At 55.9% G+C, this 24114-nt stretch overlaps 10 protein-coding genes across 10 annotated transcripts; 4 read left to right on the forward strand and 6 right to left on the reverse strand.

The window, feature by feature from the left end:
- Positions 1-8: 8 nt before the first annotated feature.
- On the reverse strand, positions 9-1065 carry NGA_0333100 (uncharacterized protein). Its single transcript, XM_005856049.1, has 2 exons — positions 631-1065; positions 9-473 (listed from the first exon to the last, which is right to left on the reverse strand). The coding sequence occupies exons 1-2, from the start codon at positions 1045-1047 to the stop codon at positions 183-185; spliced, it is 708 nt and encodes a 235-aa protein (XP_005856111.1). The 5' UTR covers positions 1048-1065; the 3' UTR covers positions 9-182.
- Positions 1066-1867: 802 nt separating this feature from the next.
- NGA_0332500 (thioredoxin domain containing 9) lies at positions 1868-2602 on the forward strand (the record flags this gene model as incomplete). Its single annotated transcript, XM_005856043.1, has 1 exon — positions 1868-2602. One exon carries the CDS (start codon positions 1868-1870, stop codon positions 2600-2602), a length of 735 nt encoding a protein of 244 aa, XP_005856105.1.
- A 207-nt stretch (positions 2603-2809) lies between these two features.
- Positions 2810-3507, reverse strand: NGA_0334600 (ubiquitin-like protein 5; the record flags this gene model as incomplete). The annotated part of the gene is made up of 3 exons (XM_005856064.1): positions 2810-2826; positions 3022-3111; positions 3402-3507. The coding sequence occupies 3 exons, from the start codon at positions 3505-3507 to the stop codon at positions 2810-2812; spliced, it is 213 nt and encodes a 70-aa protein (XP_005856126.1).
- Positions 3508-4560: 1053 nt separating this feature from the next.
- NAT10 (N-acetyltransferase 10) lies at positions 4561-7517 on the reverse strand (the record flags this gene model as incomplete). Its single annotated transcript, XM_005856061.1, has 2 exons — positions 4561-5680; positions 5758-7517. The coding sequence occupies 2 exons, from the start codon at positions 7515-7517 to the stop codon at positions 4561-4563; spliced, it is 2880 nt and encodes a 959-aa protein (XP_005856123.1).
- Positions 7518-8971: 1454 nt separating this feature from the next.
- On the reverse strand, positions 8972-10912 carry NGA_0334500 (uncharacterized protein; the record flags this gene model as incomplete). Its single annotated transcript, XM_005856063.1, has 2 exons — positions 8972-9157; positions 9296-10912. The coding sequence occupies 2 exons, from the start codon at positions 10910-10912 to the stop codon at positions 8972-8974; spliced, it is 1803 nt and encodes a 600-aa protein (XP_005856125.1).
- A 231-nt stretch (positions 10913-11143) lies between these two features.
- NGA_0332800 (dna binding protein) lies at positions 11144-11652 on the forward strand (the record flags this gene model as incomplete). The annotated part of the gene is made up of 2 exons (XM_005856046.1): positions 11144-11542; positions 11578-11652. 2 exons carry the CDS (start codon positions 11144-11146, stop codon positions 11650-11652), a joined length of 474 nt encoding a protein of 157 aa, XP_005856108.1.
- A 1539-nt stretch (positions 11653-13191) lies between these two features.
- NGA_0331900 (uncharacterized protein) lies at positions 13192-14436 on the forward strand. The gene is made up of 3 exons (XM_005856037.1): positions 13192-13333; positions 13412-13678; positions 13813-14436. Exons 1-3 carry the CDS (start codon positions 13277-13279, stop codon positions 14110-14112), a joined length of 624 nt encoding a protein of 207 aa, XP_005856099.1. The 5' UTR covers positions 13192-13276; the 3' UTR covers positions 14113-14436.
- Positions 14437-14458: 22 nt separating this feature from the next.
- On the reverse strand, positions 14459-16191 carry NGA_0334100 (methyltransferase type 11). The gene is made up of 5 exons (XM_005856059.1): positions 16125-16191; positions 15738-15949; positions 15207-15584; positions 14807-15096; positions 14459-14668 (listed from the first exon to the last, which is right to left on the reverse strand). Exons 1-5 carry the CDS (start codon positions 16163-16165, stop codon positions 14534-14536), a joined length of 1056 nt encoding a protein of 351 aa, XP_005856121.1. The 5' UTR covers positions 16166-16191; the 3' UTR covers positions 14459-14533.
- A 544-nt stretch (positions 16192-16735) lies between these two features.
- Positions 16736-18861, reverse strand: NGA_0334400 (component of oligomeric golgi complex 4; the record flags this gene model as incomplete). The annotated part of the gene is made up of 3 exons (XM_005856062.1): positions 18007-18861; positions 17545-17730; positions 16736-17331 (listed from the first exon to the last, which is right to left on the reverse strand). Exons 1-3 carry the CDS (start codon positions 18815-18817, stop codon positions 16736-16738), a joined length of 1593 nt encoding a protein of 530 aa, XP_005856124.1. The 5' UTR covers positions 18818-18861.
- Positions 18862-23034: 4173 nt separating this feature from the next.
- Positions 23035-24036, forward strand: NGA_0332300 (radical sam cfr family; the record flags this gene model as incomplete). The annotated part of the gene is made up of 1 exon (XM_005856041.1): positions 23035-24036. The coding sequence occupies one exon, from the start codon at positions 23035-23037 to the stop codon at positions 24034-24036; it is 1002 nt and encodes a 333-aa protein (XP_005856103.1).
- Positions 24037-24114: the final 78 nt, after the last annotated feature.

The raw sequence follows: 24114 nt of genomic DNA on the forward strand, positions 1-24114 counted from the left end.
ATTCGTGCGTTGTGTGCTTTTAAACTCTGTCATAATTGGTTGCATATCTTTGTTCATCTTAGTCTTTTCCGAAGTGCGAAGCTTCCGCCCCGCTCTGTATCACACCCACGCCTGGCCCCGTGCCCGCGTCTACCTCCGCCCTCGAGTATACACATCTTTTATGAATGAGACGCCTTGACGATCTAGGCCATAGCGATCCCAATCTCCTCGCCGCGATTCTCCCCCACGTGACGACGCGACGGGACGGCCGATGACGAGGGGTTGCTGCTGGAGGGCCCCTCCCTCCCTCCTTCCCCTGTGGCGGAGTGCAGGTGCACAGTAGTGAAGTCCTGATGGCCCGCCTCCAGGTCCGGGCAGCCTGCTTGCTGCTGCTGTTGCTGCTGGGTTGATGAAAGGTAGGACTGCTGCTGCTGTTGGAGGATGCCTATCTGCCGCTGGAGCTCCTGCTGGTTCTTCATGAGGAGGTGGGGGACCTGGGGGGGAGGAAGGAAGGAGGAGTATCAAGCCGCACAACCAGACCTGCAGCATCAGGCGCATCCAATGCACGATTCTTTTATCTTTATATGCGTTTCCGTGGTCGTTGATGCAACCAACCCATTCTCCCGCGTGATAACATTCCGCACTACCTACCATCAGGACAGATATCACAAGCTCAGTGAAGACCCGCGCGGCCATCGTGAGGAGCACGAAAAAGATGGGCGACAGCACCATGTAGAGAATTGCCAGGCCTGCTGAGCCCATGGTCATTGCCTGCACAATCGACAAGAACATTATCACTCCAACCATACTGTAAAAGAGTACGAAGAACCATTCAATAATGGACACGCCCTGCCACTGGCCGAAACCAAAGATCCCCTTGATCGTCGCCACACGCTCTTTAGGGAGAGGCATATAATCGAATGGTGCAGCTTCCTCCACCGTTTCCGCCACCGGGGAGGTCGCAGCGGCAGCAGAGTTGCTTCCTCCTGCAGGAGTAGAGGTCTCCTCGTTCTCGTAGTGCTCTCTGTAGCGACGAGGGTTCGTGATGCGAGAGAAGAGAGATCCCATAGCGTCCGTGGCTGGTATGACAAGGAACAACAAGAGAAAGAGGATGAGCTGCTTGCGATTGCTCCTGCAAGTTTTCAAATTATCCCTATCTTCCAATCCCACATCTTCATCAAGGCTACGACATGGGCATTGAAAGGCTTATTACGCGAAGTGTTCGTCGCATTTTTAATATGCATGTCCATCATGAAAGTGGGTAAACGCTGCAAGACACGCGCATCATATAGATCCGCCAGGGCAAGAGCGTGGTGCACGAACAATAATAAAGGCCGGGTCTCACGCTTTTACGTTGAGGAGCGACGTCTTGTATGTTTACGAGCAACCTCCCACTCGAACAGCTCCTTTAGTCCGGCCTTCTTGATCCGAGCCAGACGCTGCCTGCTGTCTCTCTCTTCCGACAAGATGGTATAATGTCCACCAACCTCTCTCTAAATTCGAGAGCTGCGGCATCCTTGCGAGCGCTTTGTCGCCAGTCCGAAGATAAAAGGTAGAAATCCGAGACCTGAGCCGACGCTTTCGTGCGACCTCTGAGGGGAGCCGAGAGCCTTCGCCAAGTTTTTCCTTCCGTCGAGATGGAGCGCTTTCAGGGCCGCCATAGTGACGCGAAGGCAATCACTTTGCACTCATGCGAGCTGCATGTCCCTGTTGTCAATATGATCGTCTTGACGTACGGTTTATTTGTGTGTCCGACGTGTCTGACGCGTGCACCTTTTTTGAGAGGAAGCCGAGGAAGCAGTCAAAATTGTCGGTCTTCCTGTGTCCTTTTCCGTAGTACCTTTTCCTCAAACTTTTGTCTCAATTTACATGGTATAGGTGAAGCAATATGGAAACCGAGGTTTTTCAGGAAGTGGCCTCCCAGCAAATATTACAGCTTGCTCAAGAGGAAGAAGCGAAATTAGACAGGGAGATCCAGAAGCTCGAGACTCTCGACGAGGATGACTTCGACAAACTTCGGCAGCGTCGTTTGGAGAAGCTAAAAAAAGCGGAGCAGCAGAAGCACATCTACAAACAACTGGGTCACGGGGAGTATGCTGAGCTGGCAAGTCAGCAAGAGTTTTTCGATGCAGCGAAGCACAGTCCCCGCGTAGTCTGTCATTTCTACCGACCCACGGCCAAGTACTGCCAAGTGGTAGACTTTCACATGGCACGACTTGCGGCCCGACACATCGAAACGCGATTCTGCAAAATAAATGCCGAGAAGAGCCCATATCTGGTCGAGAAGCTGAATGTGTACATGATGCCCACGATTGTGTGCATCAAGGACCAAAAAACGACGCACCACATCAAGGGATTGGACGAGCTGGGGGGCACGGACGAGTTCTCCTCAGATATGTTCGCCTACGTACTCAGCTCCCACAACGTCTTGAACTATGATGGTGGCCGGCCTGACAGCCCCACCCAGGCAGCGAAGAAGAAAGGAGTAAATTCCATCCGCATGGCCATGACAGGCCCCGGGGGCCTCGCGCCTGGTCGACGGGGAGGAACTAGCTCCATCCGGGATGGTCTGACCGAGACGCAGTACGATAGTGACGGGAGTGCAGAGGACGACGTTTTTTAAGTAGCGTTTTTCTCTTGTATGTGCATGTACGAGGATGTTCTGGGAAGCGTCCAGGTTTAGAGGGAGGGGAAGATGGCGATGTGGCGCGGCGCATAGGAAATTGCAGTCTGTAAGAAACATCAAATTAACCAAGGGAAAAAAAGCACTTGCACTTTTAAGATGCGAAGGGTTTCTTCTTCACCATATATTTTATGTGCGTCGTAGGCTCTAGGAATAGTAAAGTTCTAGAGACATGCCCTATATGGGATGTAGCGGGAAAGGAGAAACGGAAGACAATGAGTGCTCTGTCGATCAGAAAATTCCAAGTCCGTCAGCTTCTAAGTGTTCAACCACACTTTTCACAGATAATCCTTTTCATAGCCTCGTTTTAGGGGCTCAAATTTCTGGGAAACACGGAAAGAGAAATCGAGAGAGAGAACGTGCCTCGCTTATTTCATAATCTGCCAACGTGATGTGGTCTTTGTACACCGTGTACCATTTTTGGATACGGATCTTTTCCGGTCGTGTTCCTAGAAGTGGACGAATGTGAGAGATTGCACGCAGAAACAAGAGTAAGTGTGAGTGCTTTTGCTTGTAAGCGAGCGGACAAATGGGTACAAGTACGCAAAATCTTCACTTGCTGCGTGCCGTCACCAACAACAAGCCCGTACAGAACAAAATCTCAACCGTACTCTTGAATGGCGTCGAGAACGATACACGACAAGATTAACGACGGAGCCTTTTGCACTTCTTTCCCTGCAATTCTTCCGGCACAGCAGGCGACTTTTCTTGCCCCTCTACGCATCCGAGCAGCTCGTACCTGTTTGCGCTGCAACAAGCTTTTTAAGATCTCCAATTGTATCGTCCTCATTACATTTGACCCTGATTTTTTTGCCCAGACGATCATTCAGAATGACCTCGATCATCGTAACCACCTGTGTGGTTGGAGTGGGGAGGTCATATTGAGGATCGATGGCAAATTCGAGCACGCGCACAGAGGGTGACAAGCATCCAATGCGTGCTTCGGCTTCCAAAGAAATGGTATAGAAGAATCCCTACTTATAGGCGCCGCTTCAGATGAGATGAGATGGCAAAGAGACGACGGTCATCATATTGTTCCATCCACTGCGGTGATGGCGTCATTTCCCTTATGCGCGGTGAAATCACCGTCTTATGGAAACCATTCTATCAAGGCATCAAGCACACGTAGACAACCGAAAATGTTCTCTGATGAGGCACAATCCCTTTTGTCTCCTATCCAGGACGCGGCCAAGGAGTGCTCTTCTTGCACGATTCAGCTTTTGGTGCCCTCGAAGGCGTACACCCTGGGCAGCAGCGCGCAGATCTGTATGACTTGTAGCTAAAGATAAGTTGTTATCTGCCGCACCTCACAGGAACAATACCATGGCCGGCGACTGGGGGATGACCGTTCTCAAGCTAAGTTTGCTAAGTGTCGCTTTGACGCTTTTAGCCAGCATGGGATCGCAGCCTTCATACAACTTTCCTATTGCCTTATTAGGCGTATGGGTGCCTCACATCCCGAAACCGTTTTTGACTTCCCTTTTATTCGTTCTCCTCCCTGTCGCTATGCTTCTTGACATACTTTGGGCGAGCCTTTACGGCCCATATCTTAACAGTGGGGCACCTCTCCTCGCTTTGATATTGACCGTCTTGAATCTGTTTCTGAAAGTTCCCTGGTCATACGCGGCCTGGGAGCTGATGAACGAGACTGGAGGGAATCCAATGGTTCTTATCAATCCAGAACTCGCGATTGGAGGCGCAGGTTTGGGGGATGGCTCGCATGAACGAATCAATGACATCTAAGTGTAAAGTACGCCGCAGAATGGTGGTCAGATGAAGCTATCACAGCAAACCTCTTGGTCTCAGAGCGTATGCAGTCGACCGTTGACAAAGGATTTTCGATTTCATTTCAAGCTAATTCTTTGATGGGTCATCGGGAATCTCGCCGTCAAAATCCGTCAGTCGCTATCTTTCTTATGCTTCTTCTGCTTCTTGTCCTTCTTTTTTGGTGAAACCACCGGAGACGTGCCTTTTTTAAACTCCACCGCGGAAATTACGTCGTGCTCAACCGACGGCGACTTCGTCTGTGCATGGACTGCGGTTGTGTCTTTCTTCTTCTTCTTTTTCTCCTTGTCCCTAGAACGCTCTTGAGCGGGGTCGATCGATAACAGAGCCGGGGGCTCCCCTCTTTCCTCCTCCAAAAGTTTCCGCTTTTTTTCCGCGTGACTGCCGTTCAGCTCCGCCGCCCCTTTGTTTTTTCTTGATTCGACACTGGCCTGGTCTTTCTTCGGTGCCTTCGACGGACCGTGAGTCATACCCTTCCCTGATACGGCCGAAACCCCGGCCACCTCCTGCTGCCCACCAATCTCTTTCATACTGGCTCCAATCTTGCGAACTATCTTGTTGAATAGGGCAAGTATCTGATCCCCCTCTATCCCGAGCTCTCGCGCGAGCTGGTCCACCGTCCGATGCCTAAGCCCCAGCCCCACCAAAATAGCCTCCATGAGCCGGGACAGGTGCACGCTCGCTGGCAACATCCGCAAGAAGTAGACCCGCGCCAGCGTCGGGAGTAGGTCTGTGATCAAGTGGTAGTCGGCCAAGTTGCGAGCGTACAGGTGGAGGCGCTCCAGGTCGCGAGGAATCAGGAGATATCCCAGTTGCTTGGCTGTGATGGGCGGTCCAGGCGGCGCAAGACCTTCGCGCACGTTGTTCAAAATGGCCAAGTCCAAGGCCGTGCCCAATTGCTCCCGGAACTCGAACGAAAGGAGGCTCACGAGACGCCGCAGTGTATCCTCCGCGAAAGCCGCCAGCCAGTCCCCGGCGACGGCTTCCCCTTCCAGGCCCTCGGTGCTGAGAGCGCGCAGCATGATGGCCGTGTGCTCGCCCGTCAGGTCGTTGGCTGTCTGCCGGAGGTAGACAAGCCGCATCCCCGCTCGCGCCCAAAAGTTAAGGAGACTTTCCGTGAGACCGAAGGAGGAGCCCACCCAGTGCAGGCGCTCTCTCCCTTTAAGCTTGTCCAACGGCACCAAAAGAGGAGGAAGCTCCTGGCGGGGACGCAAGCGCTCGTCACGGAGCTGGCTTTTCTTCGACTTCACCTCCCCTTCTTCGGCTTCGTCCTCCCCTTCACTCCCCTCCCTCGGCGCCCCGTCGCTTACTTCCACTGCCACAGCCGGGCGGGGCTCACTTTCCCGGCGTAGTGCTCCAGGAGCAAGGTCAAGGCCCGGGTCCCGTAGCCGAGGCGCTGGGCATCGGGGTGGGTGGCTATCCGAACAACGCGGGCGCCAGAGAGTTTGGCAAAGTCTGCATCCTGGAACTGCTGAGACATGGTCCACGGGATCAGATCCCCCGAGGCCCGGTGCCCACGCGCCAAGGAGGCTTGCACTGAGGCCTGGGAGATGCGGCCTTCCAGGGCCACCTGGATGACGCAGAGCACGTCGGGCAGAGCATCTGGGGAGGACGACGAGCCCGGGGGCCCTAACAGGACGAAGAGACGGTGGGCAGGAGCGTCGCTCAAGAGCTGGAGGTCGTTCGGCTGGTTCTTGTAGTGTGCGGCCGTGTAGAGGGCCATGACGCGCTGTAGGAAAGCTTCCGAGACCTTGTGGTACGAGAAGAGCGCGTCGCGGTCGACTTGGTAGAGCTGGCAGGCGCTGGCGGGGGGCAAGGAGGAGACGATACGGTGCTTTGAGATCTGAGCGTCCAGGCACAGGACCGCGTAGAGCCAGCGCTCGATCGGGTCACCGGCAGCGTACCGGATTGGCGTTTCCAGCGTCACCTCTTTGAGCTTGCGCATGCCAGCCATGGCACGTCCTTGCTGTTCCCGCAGCTGCGCCACGAGTTTAAGGGAGAGAGAGCGGCCGGTGCCCTCGTAGCCCGTCACGGTCGAGGAGAGGAACACCAGGTAGGGCCCGAGCAGCCTCTTGACCAGGGGCAAAGGAATGGCGGCCGCCTCGTCCACCGCCACCAGCTCGGCCTGAGAGAGTTTCTCGTGCTCGTGCGGGGCGATGTACTGGATGACCTGTCGGTGCTGCCGGAAGACGGAGATCCGCACCGTCGCCCTCGCATCCAGGCCCCCCTGCGGCCCCTGCCTGTGGTGTCCTGCCTGCACCACCTCGAAGTCCAGGTGCTCCTGGTACTTGAGCGCCACCAGGCCCCGCTTCACGAAGTCGAAGACCGTCTCCAAGTTCTCCGGCGACGGCGCCGTCACGAAAATGTTGCTGTACCCGAAAGCGACGGCCCCAGCCAAGCAGAGCCCGACGGCCGCAGACTTGCCCCGCCCACGCGATGCCGTGAGGCTGACCGTTGTCCTTAGCGCCTTGTCTTGCACTGCTTCCAGGAAAGAGATCACGGCCTTCGCTTGGTCCACCGTCCGAGCCAGGCTCACTAAGGCTCCTAGCGGCTGCATCTCTGCCACCGACTCCTTCAGGTCACTCAGCGCCGCCTCCGCAGCTCCGATGGCGCCTTGATCCACGCCCGGCCCGGCGACCAGAGCGCGACTCTTCGTTGAGATAGGCAAAACATTTAACTCGTCGTCCAGCACCAAACAAGTCCGACAGTCTGCCAAGGAGAGGATAAAGCGCTCATTGAAACGGGCCAGAACGTCGCCGTGTGCCTCGGTGCGGAAGCGCGCATGCACGTCCATGGCCATCGTGTAGAGCTGGCGGAGGGAGGTGACTGATTGCAGCAGCAGGACAACCAGTCCTCCCCCCTCGACAGTCTCAACAGTGCGTGCGAGTAGGTTGGGAGTCAAGGCCTCGAAGTCTTGCAACACGCACATGCCAAAGGTTTGGCCTAGAATCCGGTGCGTCTCCTTGTAGTAGCACCAGCGGATGTTAGTCGACGAAATGAACAGATCAAAAGGGTCGTCCTTGTCCGGGTCGTGCAAGCCTCGCTGCACATTCCTTTTAATTTGTCGCATGCGCTTTTTTCGGTGAGTGGAAAAACCTAACTCTTTCTTGTAGCACCACAGTACTGAAGGCCGGGCTTTGACCTGGGTACGGCTCAAGATATAATGCAGATTTACCACCTGATCCTTCCCGTGATCCCCTACGAGCACCAAGAGTGAGCGATGGCGAGATTGAACACCATTTTCGATCAAAGTTCGCACTCGGTCGTCCACCTTTTTCCGCACCATCCTATCGCTTGAGACCCGTTTTCCTGTTGTTCAGGGGGTGTAAGTTCTTGAGGCGTTGATTTGATGGAGAGACGGAATCAAAGTATGTCAATCGTAGGGAAAGAGGTATGGTGATTGTCATGGCGATGCAGATATTTCAAACTGTGCACTTGGTGATATTTTTCCCCATATGTCAGGACAGCTAGGGCGTGGGGCTGGGGGGGGTTGAATGGCAGGGCAGCGTGCTGCGGCTATAACCTCCCGGCAGTCGGGGGATTTCTAGTAAGGTGGATAAAGTCCAGATTGTAATTTTATCGCACAATTTAAAGCGACTGTCGACATCAATCAAGTCCAGACTATCTTCGATCTGCTATTGCATATTGACATTTGAAATTTGTTGTCATGCAGTTGATTGAATTCCAGTCCCTACCTCCCTGCTCAATTTTCCCTTACACAGCAAGTTATCATATTATGGAGGGCGGTCTGGCCATCCTCTGTGAGCTATAAGACTCGCGATAAAATTTCAAACGCTGAGAGGCTTGAGCTCTTCCATTTAAATTAGAGCCGGAATGGGTGAATGGGTAATTGCGAGGGCTTCTCGAAATCGCTGTATATCGAAAAGTCGCGGTGACTTCTCCATTTAGGAGCATGGCGTCATTGCGCCTAGTGTTCGACTCAAAGCGGGATGCAAATAATGAAAATGGCTTCTGATTTAAAGTTGAATCCATTTTTTATTTTAAAGCGCGGCTGGATAGGGGCTTGGCAGCGAGCCAGAGCGGAAGCACCGTGCCGTGATGGATCTATTGGTCAAATCCATCACGAATGTAATGAAGCTGCTCCTCACAGGCACCATGCAACGCTGGAGATGGTAGCAGCAGTAAACTGAGATCCTGGACGCGGATGCCGACCTGCTCGCGTCCCGGGGGGAGTGGGATTAAAGCCTGCTCAACTCCTGCCAGGAGCTCTGGGAGCTTGCTTCGCGCCAAGGGCGAGACCGTGCTTCCTGCCTCCCAGGAAGTGCTTTTCCCCCTTGTCGCCCATGTCCTCAGTCCAGGCAACTCGTTAGAGCTGCTGTCTGGTGGGTGTCTGCATCTTCATCGTCGTCCTCGAATTCGGCGTTTGTTTGGGATCAGGGATCACAGGTACGGTATCCGCGATCGTGCCCGACTTCCTGGGGAGCGAGCCCGGCAAACAAGGGTATACGAGGTGGGTATATAGGCCCAGCTCGGGGAGGATTTTCTCCCGTCAGCTTTTCTTGCTCAGATCCTGCCAGAACTCCTGGGCCCTATTTTGCGGCGGCAGCAGCCAGCACGCAGGAGGGCACCGGCGATTCCAAGGCAGAGGCGGACCGTTGTGTGCGGGATGACACCGTTTCCTCCGTTCTCCTTCTTTGCCGGCATCACGCTAGCCTCTTCCACGCCCAACAAGTCTTGGTCGGATTGAGTCTTGTTCAATCAAGACAAGACAGTAAAGGCATAAAAGAAATTAAAAGAGAACTAATCTTTCCTGCCTCGATTCGATTATGAAGGCGACAATAACATGTCTTGGATTTCCTTTGGTCCTGCACAAAAGAATTATATTACAATTTCCTCTTCCTCACTTCCAGTAAGAGGCTCTTCTAATGTCTGGACTGGCCCGGGAGATCGCAAACCCTCCCACTCCCTACTGGCTTCACCCAGCGCCTCGTCAAGCTCGTGCAATTCCGCGTCCACGCCCCCCCCCCTTCTCATTGGCGCCGGCCCCTCCCCCGCCACGGCGGCGCCAGTACGGCTATTTCCGCCGGTACCTGAGGAAGAGGATGTGCTGTCGAGGCTGGGGAGCCTGTCCCGGGCGTCCGCGGCCGGTTTGCGCAAATTTAGGTCCAGCATGTGCTTGAGCCGCTCCGAGAGAGGGGCGAGGCGTCGTTCCTCCCTGCTGAGCCCGTCGTCCTCTCCCGACGCCATGTCCGCGACGGCCGACCCGGCCAAAACCTCGCCTTTCCGCGCCGGCGGCGACGAGAGCGTTCCTGAGCCCTCAGGGTCCGGGCTCTCGTCCGAATCCGGTGGCTCCGCGCCGGTCGGGGAGGCGGTGCGAGCGAGCAAGTCCTGAACCTCGGGACGGCTGAGGAAGGACTGCAGCCGGCCTACCGCCTCGCCTGTCCTCGCTATGCTTTCCTCCGAGGAGAAGGACCCAAATCGCTCTGTCGCTTGCTTGTATAGATCGCACACGCTCCGCACCTGCGCCAGAGTCCAGTGCCCTCCCTCCTCCGCGGCCTCTTCCCGGNGCTGCGCCTCCTGTAGATAGGCCTGTGCGCGCGCCACGTGGTTAAGGGCGGCCTGGCTGGTCCGGAATCCCACCACGCCCCGCGCCCTCAGTGCCTCCTGAATCGCCTCGACGCACTCCTGGGCCCGGGACATGGCCAGGAGCCACCGGTCGCCGTCTCGGAACTCCACCGAAATCGAGCAACCCTGCTTGTACCTCAGCTTGCCGATGTGCGCCTGGGGGCGGGCTTTCACCACCACCACAGAGCCCAGCTTGGCCTCGTGCGCCTTGACGTTCAGGACCCAGGCCTCCGTCACTACCAAGTACCGGGGCAGCATGTCCCCTCCCTGCTGGGGCACCGAGCCAGGAAAGAGCCGGTCTCCGAGGTGCCTGACGTCCAGAACATGGTTGGGCTCATATCCTCTCGTCTCAGGATCCTCGTCGTGGGCACCTTCGAAGCCCTGCACTGCTTCAGCCGCCGCCAAGACTAAGTCCGCCAGCCCGACCTTGGGCGTCCACGCCCTCAACGCAGCCAGAAGCAGGGTCCGGCCGTCCTCTCCCACGTATGCCGCCGGTAAAAGGTCAATCCCTTGTATGACATTGATGATGGGAGGGACGAAGGGATAGGCCGTGGCCCCCGAGACCCCTGTGCCCTCGCCTGTTGCCGGCCGGGAGGAGGCGTCCACCTCGAGGAGGACGCCTCCCGTCTCTCCCAAGTCCAAGGGCTCGTCCTCGTCCGGTCCACGGTCGTCTGCTTGCTCGTCCCGACGATTGAGCATAACGGTGCACTTGCAGACCCCGTTGTCATTGTCGAGCGTCTTGGACAGGACCGTGACCCGACATGTCCGTGTGCTTGTTCCGCGCCTGAGCTTCTCCTCGAGTGAGGCCAGCTCTCTGGGCATGCGGGAGGACCAAATCGAGGTTGGCGACACTGGCGCTGGATCTGAGCTGTCCGTCATGGAATCTCTGGTGTATTTGCGTGTGAAAATTGCGACGGTAAAGAGTGGCGTCCCTCTAAGCAGGAAGGGAAATGTGTTGCAGCCAGCGGGCCGCTCGCCCACCCTGACCTCCCCTGCCCGTCATCTCAGGGGGTGGAGCTTGCTGCCCAGCTTCCCTGTCTGCTTGGCCTAAGCTGCACCTATGTCACGCTTCATGCGAAAATATTCACAGGGAATAGTCGTCCAACAATCATGGGACGGAATACGCGAGCAGCCGCAGCGGCGAAGATTGAAATGGAAGAGGGAGAGGGAAAGGAGGGGGAGGAACTGAAAGAGGAAGAGGAACATGAACATGATGATGAAGAAGAGGATTTGGACGAGGAGGAGGAGGATGAGGAGGATGAGGAGGACGAGGAGGACAAGGAGGAGGAAGAGGACGAGGAGGAGGACAATGAGGTGCTTTTGCAGGACAGCCTGGCCTTTGGGCGTGAGAAACGCGTCACAATGGGGAAGCGGATGGGGAATCTGGTTGGTGAGGAGCTGGACAAGGACGAGACCTTTTGGGAAGACAGCAAATGGAAGGTTGACGACGCCGAGTCTGAGTACTCGAATGCGTCGGAGTCGGGCGACGAGGTTGACTCGGACTTCTCTGTGAGCGGGGACGAGAACGAGGGGGGGGACGACAGGGAGCAGGGGGAGGAGGCCGAGAGGGCCGTGGCGGCAAGGGAGAAACGCCAACAGCAGCAGGAGGCCAACGCTAGGTCAAAGTACCGTGAGCCGAAGCGGAAACTTCGTCCTGTGAAGGACTCTACCCCCGGACTCGCGCCACGTCCGGAGATGAGCGCGGAGGAGGTGGCGAGAATGAAGGAGCGGCGGACGGCCGCGCGACTGCGCCGGGAAGCAGCTTTGATGGCGCCAGTGGATAGAGCCAAGCGAGCCACCACCCAGGAGAAGACGGTGGCCACACAGGAGGCACTGGCGCGGAAAGGGCAAGAGGAGGCGAAGAGGACGACGGCGCGGGCGCCCCGGGCCACCAAGTGCATCTTCTCACAGGAAGAGCTCTTACGGGAGGCCTGCCAGACCGAGCAGGAGAATGCGCGGTGGCTGCTGGGTCGAAGGCGCCTTCAGAACGAAACGGATGCAACCTCCCATGCGCCGAAACGACAGGTGAAGCTGAAGGCCCGCTTCGTTTCCCGGAGGGGGGGCTATCGGGTCGTGAACTTCCCAGAAGTGGACCTCATGCCTGGGATTCTGAGGGGCGAGGGGGCAGGGAGCCGGGTCGGGGGCGAGGCGGGTCGGGAGAGGGTGCGGGGCGCCGCCCAGGCCGAGAAGGGGGGGGGGGGAGACGGTGCGTCGTCACGGGTGTTCCTGCCCGGTACCTGGACCCCCTCACTCGTCAGCCGTACGCGAACCGGCAGGCGTTTAAGATCCTGCGGGGAGACCCGAGGTACTTGCCGGAGGGGGGCGGAGAGGAGGAGAAGGGCGGAGTCTCGGAGGGGGGCAGGGAGGGCGACAGCGGGAGTGTGGGTGTTTCAGGGGGGGAAGGGGAGGGAAAGCTGCTTGGCTTGGAACGGGGGTGGTCGCGATCGTCCTCCATCACCGATGGGTCGTTCAGGTAGACGACGATCCATGTACAAAAGACAAGAAGTAAACAGTGTGCAGAGCCAACTTTGCCGAGCAGTCTTCTTTCACGCTTGTCGGACGCTACCTTCCTACCCTGCTCTTACTCGTGTACTAACATTCCTGATCTACTCGCAGGGTATAAATGACCATTTTCACTCCTCATTCTCCTTGGCCGCCAGAATGGGGGCAGGAGAGTCGCGTGCTCGGACCTGGATATGGGCCACACGGAGCTTCTGACTCCTCTAGGGGGACGAGCAGTCGCGCATGCGTACATTGCTTGGTGAGGAACTGCACGTCTGTATCGATCGATAAGAAAGCACACAAAACGTTTTGGCCTACCCAATGCACTGGACATGGCGGAAGGGGCACAGCCTGGCATGAGCAAATCTATTGTTGGAGACGAAGAAGGCTGTGGTGGTTGAAGGGGCCACATCAGGCGCTCGGCCCTGGAACAATATCCCGTCGCCGGATGGAATTAAAAAGCCATCTTTCATTTTGTGCTCCTGTTGAGAGCTGGCACACTGAAAAAGGGTTTCTCAAATCATGTTTGGGTGCTCAGTTGCCGGGGACAAAGGTCATAAATTACCATAAGGCCTTCCCCAAGGACGCGAATCGTTGCGCTTGATGATGTCACTACGATATGGCCTCACATTTTCACGCTTCATGCGCGCACATTCCAGACAAATTTACGTGCGTGAAATGGTCAGGTCCTACTGGCTACGCGGCTAGTACTTTGCTCGGGAAAAGGACCCCGCATTCAGCATGGCAACAGGCACCCCGAGCAACAAGACTGCCCTACGCAAGGGTTTTGGTCTCATGGTGTGTAAAGTAGTAGCGCGGTAGGTACATGGTGCTGGCTTCGTACTGATGCGCGTATTTCCTTTGCGACAACTACAGGATTGGGTAAAGCTGACAACATCCACCCGGGACTTGTCCGGGGTGCTGCGCATGGGCGGCCTGAGGGGATACCGGATGGAAGAAGTCGCCCGGCACCGCACGTCAAACGATGCCTGGGCCGTGTTTGCGGGTAAAGTCTACAATCTGACTCCCTATCTGCCGTACCATCCCGGAGGGGCCAATATAATCGTAAAGGCGGCAGGCACGGACTGCACTGCACTCTTCAATAAGCATCATCCGTGGGTGAACCTGGAGGGATTGGCAGGGGTACGTGCGGAAGAGGGAATGGAGGGTCGGCCGATTGTTGAATGTATTGTGAACATCTCTTTTCTCCTGATGCACCTGTCTGGTCCCTGTAACATTTTCTTAACGTCTCGCTTCTGCCTCTCGCTTTCCTGCAGAAACTGGTCGTCGGGTACCTAATAGAGGAAGAAGGCGCGACTCCGAAGGACACAGGGTTAGCTCAGGAAGAGTCGCCACAGGCAGGGCTTGACGGTAGTGCTTCGTCCGGGCCGGCGGCGGAGAGGGCGGGAGAAGACGGTGACTCTTTGGTAACCGATGCTGCGGGGCAGTCGCCTGTGGACGCGTGTGTGGGACTACTAGCACCTCCGCCGAAACGCTTCAGCATTACGGCAGCATTCGGTACAGAGGAAGACTTCGCAGCAAGTATAGAGGAGAACGGGGCAGTAAGAGAGGGGTGACTCTGGCGATACGGCGGAGAAGAGGAGAATCCTGTGTAGACCTGAAAGTATTCACAACTGTACATCGAAATGGCCCTAGGATGCAAGAAAGGAGAGCAATGCCGGAAACTTGATGCTTTGTGAGGTGAAAGGCAAGGAAAATTCGCGGGCACATGCTTGTGAGAACTACGCATGCGCATGACAAGCGACCTGAAAGAGCGAAAGCTTTCGCGGCTGCCTGGTTATGGCGTTCGGGTCTCCGCCCGATCCTTTCGGTGTGCGTTTTGCACCAGACGCACGCATGCAAATAAAGAAAAGAGTAACCCAATGCGGTCTTGGGAAAAACTTCCGACACTCGGATAAGTGCCGGGCCCGTCCTAATTATTTGACGTAATTTTCCTCGCTTATCCCCCTTATCCCCTGTCGTTTCGTAAACCTTTGCTCAGCAGCACGCGCCGAAGGTACTGCCTATGGTATGCGGACTTGAGACGAGGACGCCGGAGCTTCCAAAGAGGCCGTAGTGGACGGAAGTGTCCCCCGTGACGGAGAAATGAGGCGCAAAGCGAGTGTGGGTAAGCTGTTGAACGGAAAGGGGGAAAGCCAAGAGCGAGGGTACCCCTCGTGTGAAGGAGCTTCATTCTCTTTCGCCCTGCCATCGACCCCACGCGGACAGGATCGACTTAAGCACGCGCATCCCGTCGATCCCAGCACTCACCATGGCCGCCGTGTTCCCGCACACGGCCCGCGCCCGCCCGGCCTCGAACTGATGGCCCTGGTCGAGCTCGAAAGAGACAGGGTCCAGGGTCCCGAGGTAGGTGGCGAACTGACCGAAGTCCTCGCATCGATCCTCCAGCTCCGGGAGCTTGAAGCAGCGCAGTGTCAGGCTGAAAAAGCGGGCCAGGCCCACCTTGGCGGCGATCGCCTCGTCCGTGATCTGGATTTCGGTCTGCTCCATGATTCGGTAATCCTTACAGCCAAGCTCGGCAAGCAGGCGCCGGACATCCTCTGAGGGGGTCAAAGGGATGGAGGGGGGGGGGATGTTATAAGGGAGGGGTTGGGTTTCATGAGAAGGCAGGGGAGGGGGAGTGCATGCAAGGAAGCTGAAAAGCTCCTACCGATGTATAAGGCTCCGCCCAAGCACTCCCCTAGCACCTCTTGATCCTCCCTCAGGGTGCCCGGCAGCCGCCGGTCGCAGAACACGTCCGAAAAATAGAGTTCACCCCCTGGTTTTAAAACGCGAAAAATTTCCCTCAAAACCTGCGCCTTGTCGGGGGACAGATTGAGCACGCAGTTGCTCACACACACGTCCACGGAGGCGTCCGCTATGCCCATGCTCGCCAAGTCCTCAATGACGCCATGGCGGAACGTCACGTTGGCTTTGTCGTACCCGTAGCGCTCCATGTGCCAATCCACATGAGCCCGCGCTACTGCCAGCTGCTCCTCAGTCATGTCGACACCAATAACTGTGCCATGCGCGCCAACAAGTCTCGAAGCTGTCGAGAGTGGAGGCAGAGGAGGTAGGTGTGAGGGTGCGAGATTGATGGGAGAAGGAGGAGGGATCGATCCGGCGCAATCAAATGCAGTTTTTTTCTATGTCAGTGAGCGAGAGCATGAAACGCGTGAGTGTGCCCCTCCGCCAGCCATACCGACGAAGGAGTCCCTCCCTGAGCCCGAACCGAGGTCCAGCACTGTGCATCCCTCCAGGCCCTCCGGCAAGGGGCTTCCACAACCGTAGAACTTCTCGAGTACATTCTCATGGATGTCTTTCAACAGCGCGCGGAGCTTCTTCGGAATACTGGCCGCACAGCATGCCGTCGTCTTTAAATCAGCATTTGTTTGTAGCTTGGACCCGTAGTATCTGAACAGTATGTGGCGTAATTTTTGATAAATTTTGCGAGCGGTGTATGACATCTCAATCGGAATAAATTCTTTGCAAATCCGGTACTAAGTAAGGACAGCAGGACATGTCTCTTCGTCAAGACGCAGTAGCACACAGTGTGAAAAAGAGAGTGGGAGGTTCTACAACTACTTACTCTCGCACGTTCTCTTTGACGTTAGACTCTCCGTTAGACATCGTTTCCAACCCCACAAAAACTCTGTACAATAGACACGTAAATGGTAGATCGTAAGTTGACATGTGTGAGGCATAAACGATGCAGTACTGCCAAAAAGGAGGAGCCGAAAGTTCACGAGCGGACGTGTTGCTGCCTTGTTGACCTGATTTGGCTGGACTTAAGGAGATATCCGAAAAAGGTGGCATTTTCCATTCTCTCACATCATGATTTCACCTGTGCACACGTTCAGGTGCAAGCACTAAATTTAGCGCTCGACGACGAGGTATTGTAGTTGCCTTCCTGGACACGGGGACTCAGTATCTCCGGGTATCGAAGCACTGGGAAGCTCACAGCACGTGCCTACCTGAGAGAAGCCCCACGATTCTCCTCAAAACAACTTCTGGTCATCGACAGTAGCACTCGCAAATATAAACTACCGAGTGTAAGTTCCCCTAAGATTGTCAGTGTCATTATTGGAGACAAACACGTCAAAATCGTAAAGGATATGTAAAACATGAAATAACAGAAAGATGTGCTTAATTTACTGTTGATACACCTCATACAATTTACAGCGGTATCCTTGTGTGGAGTTATTTAAAAATTAGAGACTCCACTGCCCGCGGATCAAATTCTACACGTTGCTTCAAAATCTGCTTTACCTCTGCAGGCGTCAATCGACCGACCACCTCTGCAGATTTTGGCTTGTCTTCTTTGCTGTTGTGTTCCCCAAGCCCGCACGCAGGCTGCTGTACTATGTCAGGCTTTAACATCATGAGGTAATGGACATCAGCAGGGCTGTCCAGGTTCAACAATGTCACCATCTGGTCCACCCGAGCGAACTGCGGGAGGAGTGTCCCATGACCGTCAACAAGCTCCATCAACTGCTCTTGCAATAGTCGAACCTGCTGCCGAAGCTTCATGCCTCCCCATTCGGTGAACTCTTTTTCCTCCAGCGCTTGAATCAAGGCGGGAGACAAGCTCATGGCCACGCGCTCCACAAACCCGAGCAGTGCCGACCCCGTCATGCCGGCCTTGCAGTCCCTCAGCACTTTGTCCTTGACAAACATGTAGTCCAGAAACTGCGTCACGAATGGATCCCCCCGGCCCGCAGCCTCTTTTTCGTATGTAGTGGCATCGATGGTGTAGTTGGTACGGCCTACGACTTGAGAGAGATAGTCTAAGATGCCTGTCGGAAGGAAGGGGAAGTCATCAGAGCCGGGAGAGGAGAGGCATTGCAACACCTTCGAAACAGAATTCGATTACAGAACGACGCCCGAGACCACAAATGAAGCGGCCCACCAGAATAGGCAAGACCGGGGAGAGGAATGACACCAGGCCTTGACAGAATGACGGTATACAATGTCCGACCACACATGGTCAGAAAACCCAGAGGACGCACCCGACGATACGTAGCGGGACGCAAAATCGTCGAGCAATACCTCCAGATACCCGCCATATTGCTTTAAGACGCGACCGAACTCCTGCGCCACGGCCTCCACCATGTGCGGTCCGCCCCTTGCCCTTTGTTGACTCTCTCCTTCACAGGAGCCTCGGACGCCGAGCTCTAGCAGCATATCCTGCATCTCTTGTGAAGTCAGATATTGGAATTGCACGTCTAGTCAGCCATTTGCTAGCCAAAAAGGGAAACGCCGAGTCAGTCCAGAGAGGGTGGTGTCATTCACTGGAAGGGGAAGACAAGCGTGCAGGGGGCGGGTTCACGGCGTGCGGGCGTCCCTCTGCCTGTGACGGCATACTCGACTCCAAAAGCCGACTACATCATCCCCGTAAAGGACACTCACGCAGGGCAACTACACAGATGGGAAGCTTCCACCTAACCACCTTACGACTGCGAAGAACTTACTTTTCATAGCTGCGACCGCGCAATCCATGCTATTTATGGCGTAAATCATGGCTTCGTGCGTCACGTTCCCTTCTTCCTCGTCTAACTGCTGCTGTAGAGCGCGGCTGAATTGATCCATGGCTCCTCCACCGGCCTCCACCCCCGTCAGGCTCCTATCTTCCACAAGGGCCTGTAGTGCTGCCGCGAAGGAGGGGACCGAGTCGGGGCTCAAGAGCTCCGTGGCCCGACTGGCGACAGCCAAGATCGCTTGGTCGCTCAGCGTTTGGGTGGCACGCTCGATGGAGCGGTTCAGGATCATGGGCACGTCCTCGACGAGCGTAGACACGAGCACGCCCTCCTGGACCTCGGTGGGCTGCCCCCAGGCTATCGCCTTGGCCACGTTGAAGGTGCAATAGGCGCTTTCCATCGATACGTAGCACCCCGCGAGCTCCTGAACTTGGATGAAGAGATCCATGCATTCCTCTCGAGGGGCGGCGACGAAAGCCAAGTAACGGTTTGAGAGCCCCAGGACCAGCTGCAGCTCGTCCAAGGCGAAGTCCAACTCCTGCACCACCAAGTCCTCCGTGCCCCGCGCAGACAGGCACCTCTCCTGCCATTCTCGCACACTGCAGTCCTCACTGTACCATTTCAGGAGCTTGAGCGCTTGCTGTTGTGCTATATTATTCAGAGAGGTCACCATTCTCGCCAGGCAAGGTCCAGAAAGCCACGAGGAGAAACGGGCAGCGTGCCTGCTCCCCGCCGTGCCTGTCTCCGCATCCTGGCTGCTCTCATCTTCACAGTAATACCCCTCTCCCCTCAAAGACCCGATCATTCGGGAGGCCTCCCCCAGCAGTCGACTCAGTCCGGTGACGTGAGGCTGACTGTCCTGTCCTACTCCCTCACTATCATCGGCCTGGCTGTTGCTGCTGCCCATCTGAAGACGGCGCAGCGACCGGACACTGTCCAGAGCTTGTAGTGCATCCTCTGTCGATTCGATAAGCCGGCGTTGCAGAAATCCTCCATAAATATTGGCCGCCTTGGTCTCTTGTTTGAGCCGCACGCACTCAAGAAACCACGCCGGAGCGGCAGCCGGGTCTGGAGCTATGGCCGATGTGGCCTTGCGTAGTAAATTCAGCACCACATCGCCCGTTTTGCGTTCACAGTCCTCCAGCATTTCCTGCTGAACATCTTTTTGTTCCGGAGACGTTTCAGCGGCAGTGTCACCCACATACATCTCAGCGCGTATACCGTCAAGATCTTCCATGAGGCGGCCCAGTGCTGGCGCTGCTACATCCCGCCCAGCTAGCAGCTTTTCGTCGATGTTGTCGTTTTCTTTATTTTTTCTGTATTTTTCTGTCTGAAGCTCTGATAATGGCCGGTTATGCTGCTGCTGCACCTCGGCAAGGGTCATGTGGAACCGCACAATGGCCTCAGTGAAGGGGTCCGTGCTACTTTCCTCTGGCTCTGGCGGAGACGCCACGCCATCGGATGCTTCATCGATTACAGGAGATGGCGGAAGCTGGAAGAAAGGCTCTTGGCCATCAGCCATACCCTGTGCAATGTCGAAAACAGATTCTATGTCGAGCATGATATTGTCAATGAAGGAGTCGCGAACTTCCTGCCAACCGTTTCTGAGCCGTTACCCCGGGAAGAGGCGACCGCGTAATACTCCGCCTTAAAACCACTTCTAAATTGATGCGGTTTGGTGCGACAAGACGCTCACACTAGAAAAATGATCGATTCAGCCTATTTGACACTACATGTCAATATTTTTTTCAAGCGTGCTCGCCGACAGTCAAAAAGGCAGAAAAACCCTTTAAGTGATACGTCGTATACTTCCGGGCAACCTCACGCTAGCCACTTCCGGAGTAGCATGCACAAATTCTAATTCATCTTGTAAGAGAAATATCAGGCATTCCATGGTCTGCGAAAGCAAATTTAAACCTCAAGTCCTCGCGAGAAAGGTACTGGATATAGGAAGAAAATACTGGACTTCGGCAAGGACAACTTCTCACCGCTTGATACATTGCAGGAAAAAATGCCCAGGAGTTTCCTTTTGGTTGGTCGACAATCACTGATGAATGAATATTTTGAACAGCGACTACTCTCGCCACTATAAAAGCAGACTTTATTTGGAAAAAAAAAATAGCGCCTCGATAGAAAATACGTCGCACATCTTTTTTAGTCATGCCTTTACTGGTACAAGCCCATTACCGCCGCGTGATTGTTAGATACAAATTTTTCTAGTGCTCTATTACCTGCTTAGTCGCAAACAGCTTCCGAAAAAAGAAAGCTGTCATCGTCCTCTTCCATGCTGCTAACCTCGTCTTTCATCCTTCCCCATTTTTTTTCTCCTTTCTTTCTTTCACTCCACGACCGGGTCGACCTAGCGCTTTCCCGATCAGCTCGTGTTTGCGCAGCTCGTGCTTCCTTCCTCCGCACTTTGTAGTCCAACAAAAACTCCTCGTACGCTTCTGGATCCACCCCGATAAACTCCTTTGCAAATGCCGCGTCCCCACCCGCCATCACTACCCGAAGCGCAACAACGTCTTGGGCGAGGACGCCCTGTCGTCGACAGAAGTCCAGGCGGGGAATCAGACGATCGTGCAAGGAGTAAGAGACGAAGCCCGGGAAGCCCGCAAAGTCCGATGCATCGAGGCCCAGCTCCTGGAAAAGCGCCCACTTCTTCCGCAATTCCCAGTCCACGGGGTAGCCAAGGACGGGGGGAGACGTTTGATGAACTCTTTCACATCTGGGAGTCCCACATCATCGCGGAGAAAAGACACGACAGGGCGTATGTTTTCCTCAATGGACAAGTCCAACACGGCGGGAAAGGAACGCAGCATTGTCCATAGTTCATGCCGCGAAAAGCCGAGTTCCGCTTGGAAGAAGAAAAGCACGGGCAGCATCTGCTCCTCCAGGGGCAGGGAGAGAAGGAGGGGGAAGGCCTCTACCATGCAGCCGATCTGCTGCGATGGAATGCCCAGCGACTGCAGCAGGACCACGCGCGGCTGCAAATCTGCGTTCACGCTCTTGAGGACGACCTGGGGGTAGCCGCGGAGGACCACGTGCATGCGCTGGACCTGCAGCTCCTCCCTGAGGAAGGCCACAACAGGCCGGAGCTGCTCGACAGTGCGAGGGTGCAGGAGCCAGGGATTGCGCCGGTAGAGGGCGCCCAGGTCGCGGGGTCGGAAGCCCACGTCCGTGGAGGACAAGTATGCGGAAACGCAAAAGATGAGGGAGGGAGGCACGTTCAGGAGGGAGGGGAAGCGGAAAGAGGCGTCGAGGATGTACTTGGTCGGCATCCCCACCTGCTCCAGAGTCGCCACCGTCTCCTCCACCCCCCCTTCCGGCTTTCGACGGAGCACCTCGGGCGCCGTGGTCACAACCTTGTACTTGTGCCGCTGCCATGACCCCAGTCCCAGGCCGATCTTTCCCCAGCTATTGAAGCCGAGGTCCTCCCACAGGTAAAAGACCACGCGCCGAATATCCGCCTCGGGGTCCAGTTCGTGGAGGAAGGCACTGCTGCCTTGCAGAATGCTCGTCACATTCTGCGCGGAGAATCCCAGGGATAATAAACAGTCACAGCTGCGCCGCCATCCTCTCCAACGTGCTGCCAGGTCCTGCGGCTTTGTTTTTCGAATCACCTGTCTAACGCCCGAGACACTCAAGCCCCGTCGATGCGCTAGTTCGTCCATGACGAGCGCATATAAGCTGGCTCTTCCGTCCCTGTCATTTTCACGATTATCACCGTAGCCCTGATCATAGCCCGCCACTGACATCCACCCTGCAATGGTAGATTCCAATGCTACGCTTCGCGGGTGGTGATGGGATCCCAACGTTGAAGATCTAGACGGGGTTGGCCCAGAAAAAGCATGCGCTCCTGGCACGGCCATCACAAAGAGGAGGAGGATCAAATACATGATCACTTCAAAAGACAAACACTGCAAGACCTTTTCAAGCTCCTTTTGCAGATGTGAGCGGCTGCGTGCACGGTTGCTCGCCACGCATCTGCAAGAGCAGGTCTTGCATTTGCTACCCTTGCCCTCTGCTTGCTCATTTAGAAGAAACCGTGAAAGCCGTAGTAGCTGTAAAACCTCGCAGCCGGCCGGACTTTCATTAGTTTCGTAGCATCCTATGGCTTGTTTGTCCGACTTCATGACCTTTTTCCGCCTTCGAGGCGAAAAATGTATACGTTTTCTGCTGGAGGCTGATGACGAGACGACTCAGAGGCTTGTGTCGAAGCCCTCAGCACTGACAGGAGGCCTGGAGGGGGGAGGCGTGGCCCCTTTCCCCTGCTCTCACGTATTTTTGCAGGCCAGCTCAACTGTGGTATGACAAAGTTGTCAGTAACATTGACCGTCAGGGTTGGACATGCTCATGCACACGGCATTTTGGCTGTGCCCGCGTCGCAGGGGCCTCCGAGTCACCACATCGCGGATTGCGCGAGCAGCGGCCCTGCTGCCTCTGATTCTGTTGCCCTTTAATGGCCCCAAGACTCTACTCATGGAAGCCATATATATCCCTGCTAGGCTCACAGGGGCGAGGTGACACAGGAAACACGTTTTGTTTTCACAGGAAAGGGGTCTTCGGTGCATGATTTCGGCGCATTTTCATCGGAAACTTGCAGGAAGAGGAAGAGCAGGAGGACGGTTGCGCCGAACCCTGGGGCGTACTTTTGCACTTCTGGTCATGCTTATAGGCGCCTTAGGGTCGACTGTCGTGCGACCAAGAACAGTGACTGCTTGCCGAAGCTCGTCAGCCTTTTTTGCATCCACCGGCGTTTTATCCATTCGTCGATGGCAGTCTGCGGTGCCAGGGCGCGCATATCCTCCTCTTCCTAAAAAAGCTAAGGCGGTAGCTGTACCTGCTGCAGCTGAGACCGATAATACCGTCGTGTCTCGCTTGCCGAGCGCATTGACTGACATATATGCGCTTTCAGAGCAAGAACTATGCGGATTTCTCCAGAACACCCTCCACCAGCCCAAGTACCGGGCTAAGCAGGTGCATGCCTGGCTCTACCAACGCGGAGCGGCCTCCTTTGAGGAAATGAGCGACTTGCCCAAGTCCCTTCGCTTGGGTTTGGCGGAGCACTTCAAGTTGGGGTGCTTGGAAGTGGCCTTCGAGCAAGTGAGCAAGGATGGGACCGTCAAACGGGCCTACCGCCTTGCAGACGGGCAACTGATTGAGGCGGTTCTGATGCCTTACGAGGATGGCAGACGGACGGCCTGCATCTCCAGCCAAGCAGGCTGCGCCATGGGGTGCGTGTTCTGCCAGACGGGCCAGATGGGCTTCGCGCGGCAGCTGACCGAGTCCGAGATCTTCGAGCAGGCCCTCCTCTTCTCCAGGGACCTGACCAAGGGGGGGGAGCGACTGAGCAATGTGGTGTTTATGGGTGAGGGTGAGCCCCTCAACAATCGCAGGCAGGTGTTCGGAGCCGTCCGGCGCCTGAACGCAGACCTTGGCATCGGGGCGCGGCATATCACGGTGTCAACGGTGGGCCTGGCCCCCCGAATCCGCGACCTGGCGGACGCGGTGGACGACCCGGAGGGCGAGGGAGCGCTACTCTCCCAGATAAAAGTGGCCGTCTCCCTCCATGCGACCAGGGACGCGGAGCGCACGGCCATCATGCCGGTGAATAGGCGCTTTCCCATCTCGGAGCTCATGGCCGCGTGCCAGTACTACGTCCAGCGGACGAATAGGCGGCTCAGCTTCGAGTGGGCGCTGATCAGTGGACAAAACGACAGCCCCCAGGTCGCAAATGAGCTCGGTCGGCTGCTTTCACCGCTGAAGGGGAAGTGTCACGTGAACGTCATCAACGTGAACCCGACCACGGGCTTCGAGGGCCAGCCGGGGTCCAAGGCGGCCATGGATCGGTTTCTGAACATCCTGAACGAGGACTGGGGGATTCCCGCCACTATGCGCGTGCGGCGAGGTCTGGACATCAATGCAGGCTGCGGGCAACTGAAGAACGAGCTACTCACGAGGGAGCTGTCTGCCAAGGTGTTAGCGGCTACACCGCCCAGGTCCCCCGAGGCATCTTCAGCGTGAACGAGGCATTCTGGGCTGTTAATACAACCAACAAATGAAAGTTGATGGACTTGATGTACGAGCTTGAAATTTTGTTTC

Source organism: Nannochloropsis gaditana (genome assembly GCF_000240725.1).
Source record: "Nannochloropsis gaditana CCMP526 unplaced genomic scaffold scaffold049, whole genome shotgun sequence".
In the NCBI taxonomy this organism is placed as follows: Eukaryota; class Eustigmatophyceae; order Eustigmatales; family Monodopsidaceae; genus Microchloropsis; species Microchloropsis gaditana.

Excerpts from the sequence above, each read along its gene's own strand:
- NGA_0333100 (XM_005856049.1), bottom strand. The coding sequence starts at position 1,047 with ATGGGATCTCTCTTCTCTCGCATCACGAACCCTCGTCGCTACAGAGAG. Across the intron at positions 474-630 it reads TTGTGATATCTGTCCTGATG|GTCCCCCACCTCCTCATGAA; the intron begins GTAGGTAGTGCG and ends CCTCCCCCCCAG.
- NGA_0331900 (XM_005856037.1), top strand. The coding sequence starts at position 13,277 with ATGGCAACAGGCACCCCGAGCAACAAGACTGCCCTACGCAAGGGTTTT. Across the intron at positions 13,334-13,411 it reads GCAAGGGTTTTGGTCTCATG|GATTGGGTAAAGCTGACAAC; the intron begins GTGTGTAAAGTA and ends CGACAACTACAG. Across the intron at positions 13,679-13,812 it reads ACCTGGAGGGATTGGCAGGG|AAACTGGTCGTCGGGTACCT; the intron begins GTACGTGCGGAA and ends GCTTTCCTGCAG.
- NGA_0334100 (XM_005856059.1), bottom strand. The coding sequence starts at position 16,165 with ATGTCTAACGGAGAGTCTAACGTCAAAGAGAACGTGCGAGA. Across the intron at positions 15,585-15,737 it reads AGGGAGGGACTCCTTCGTCG|CTTCGAGACTTGTTGGCGCG; the intron begins GTATGGCTGGCG and ends CACTCTCGACAG. Across the intron at positions 14,669-14,806 it reads GCGGGAACACGGCGGCCATG|CTTACCCACACTCGCTTTGC; the intron begins GTGAGTGCTGGG and ends TCCGTTCAACAG.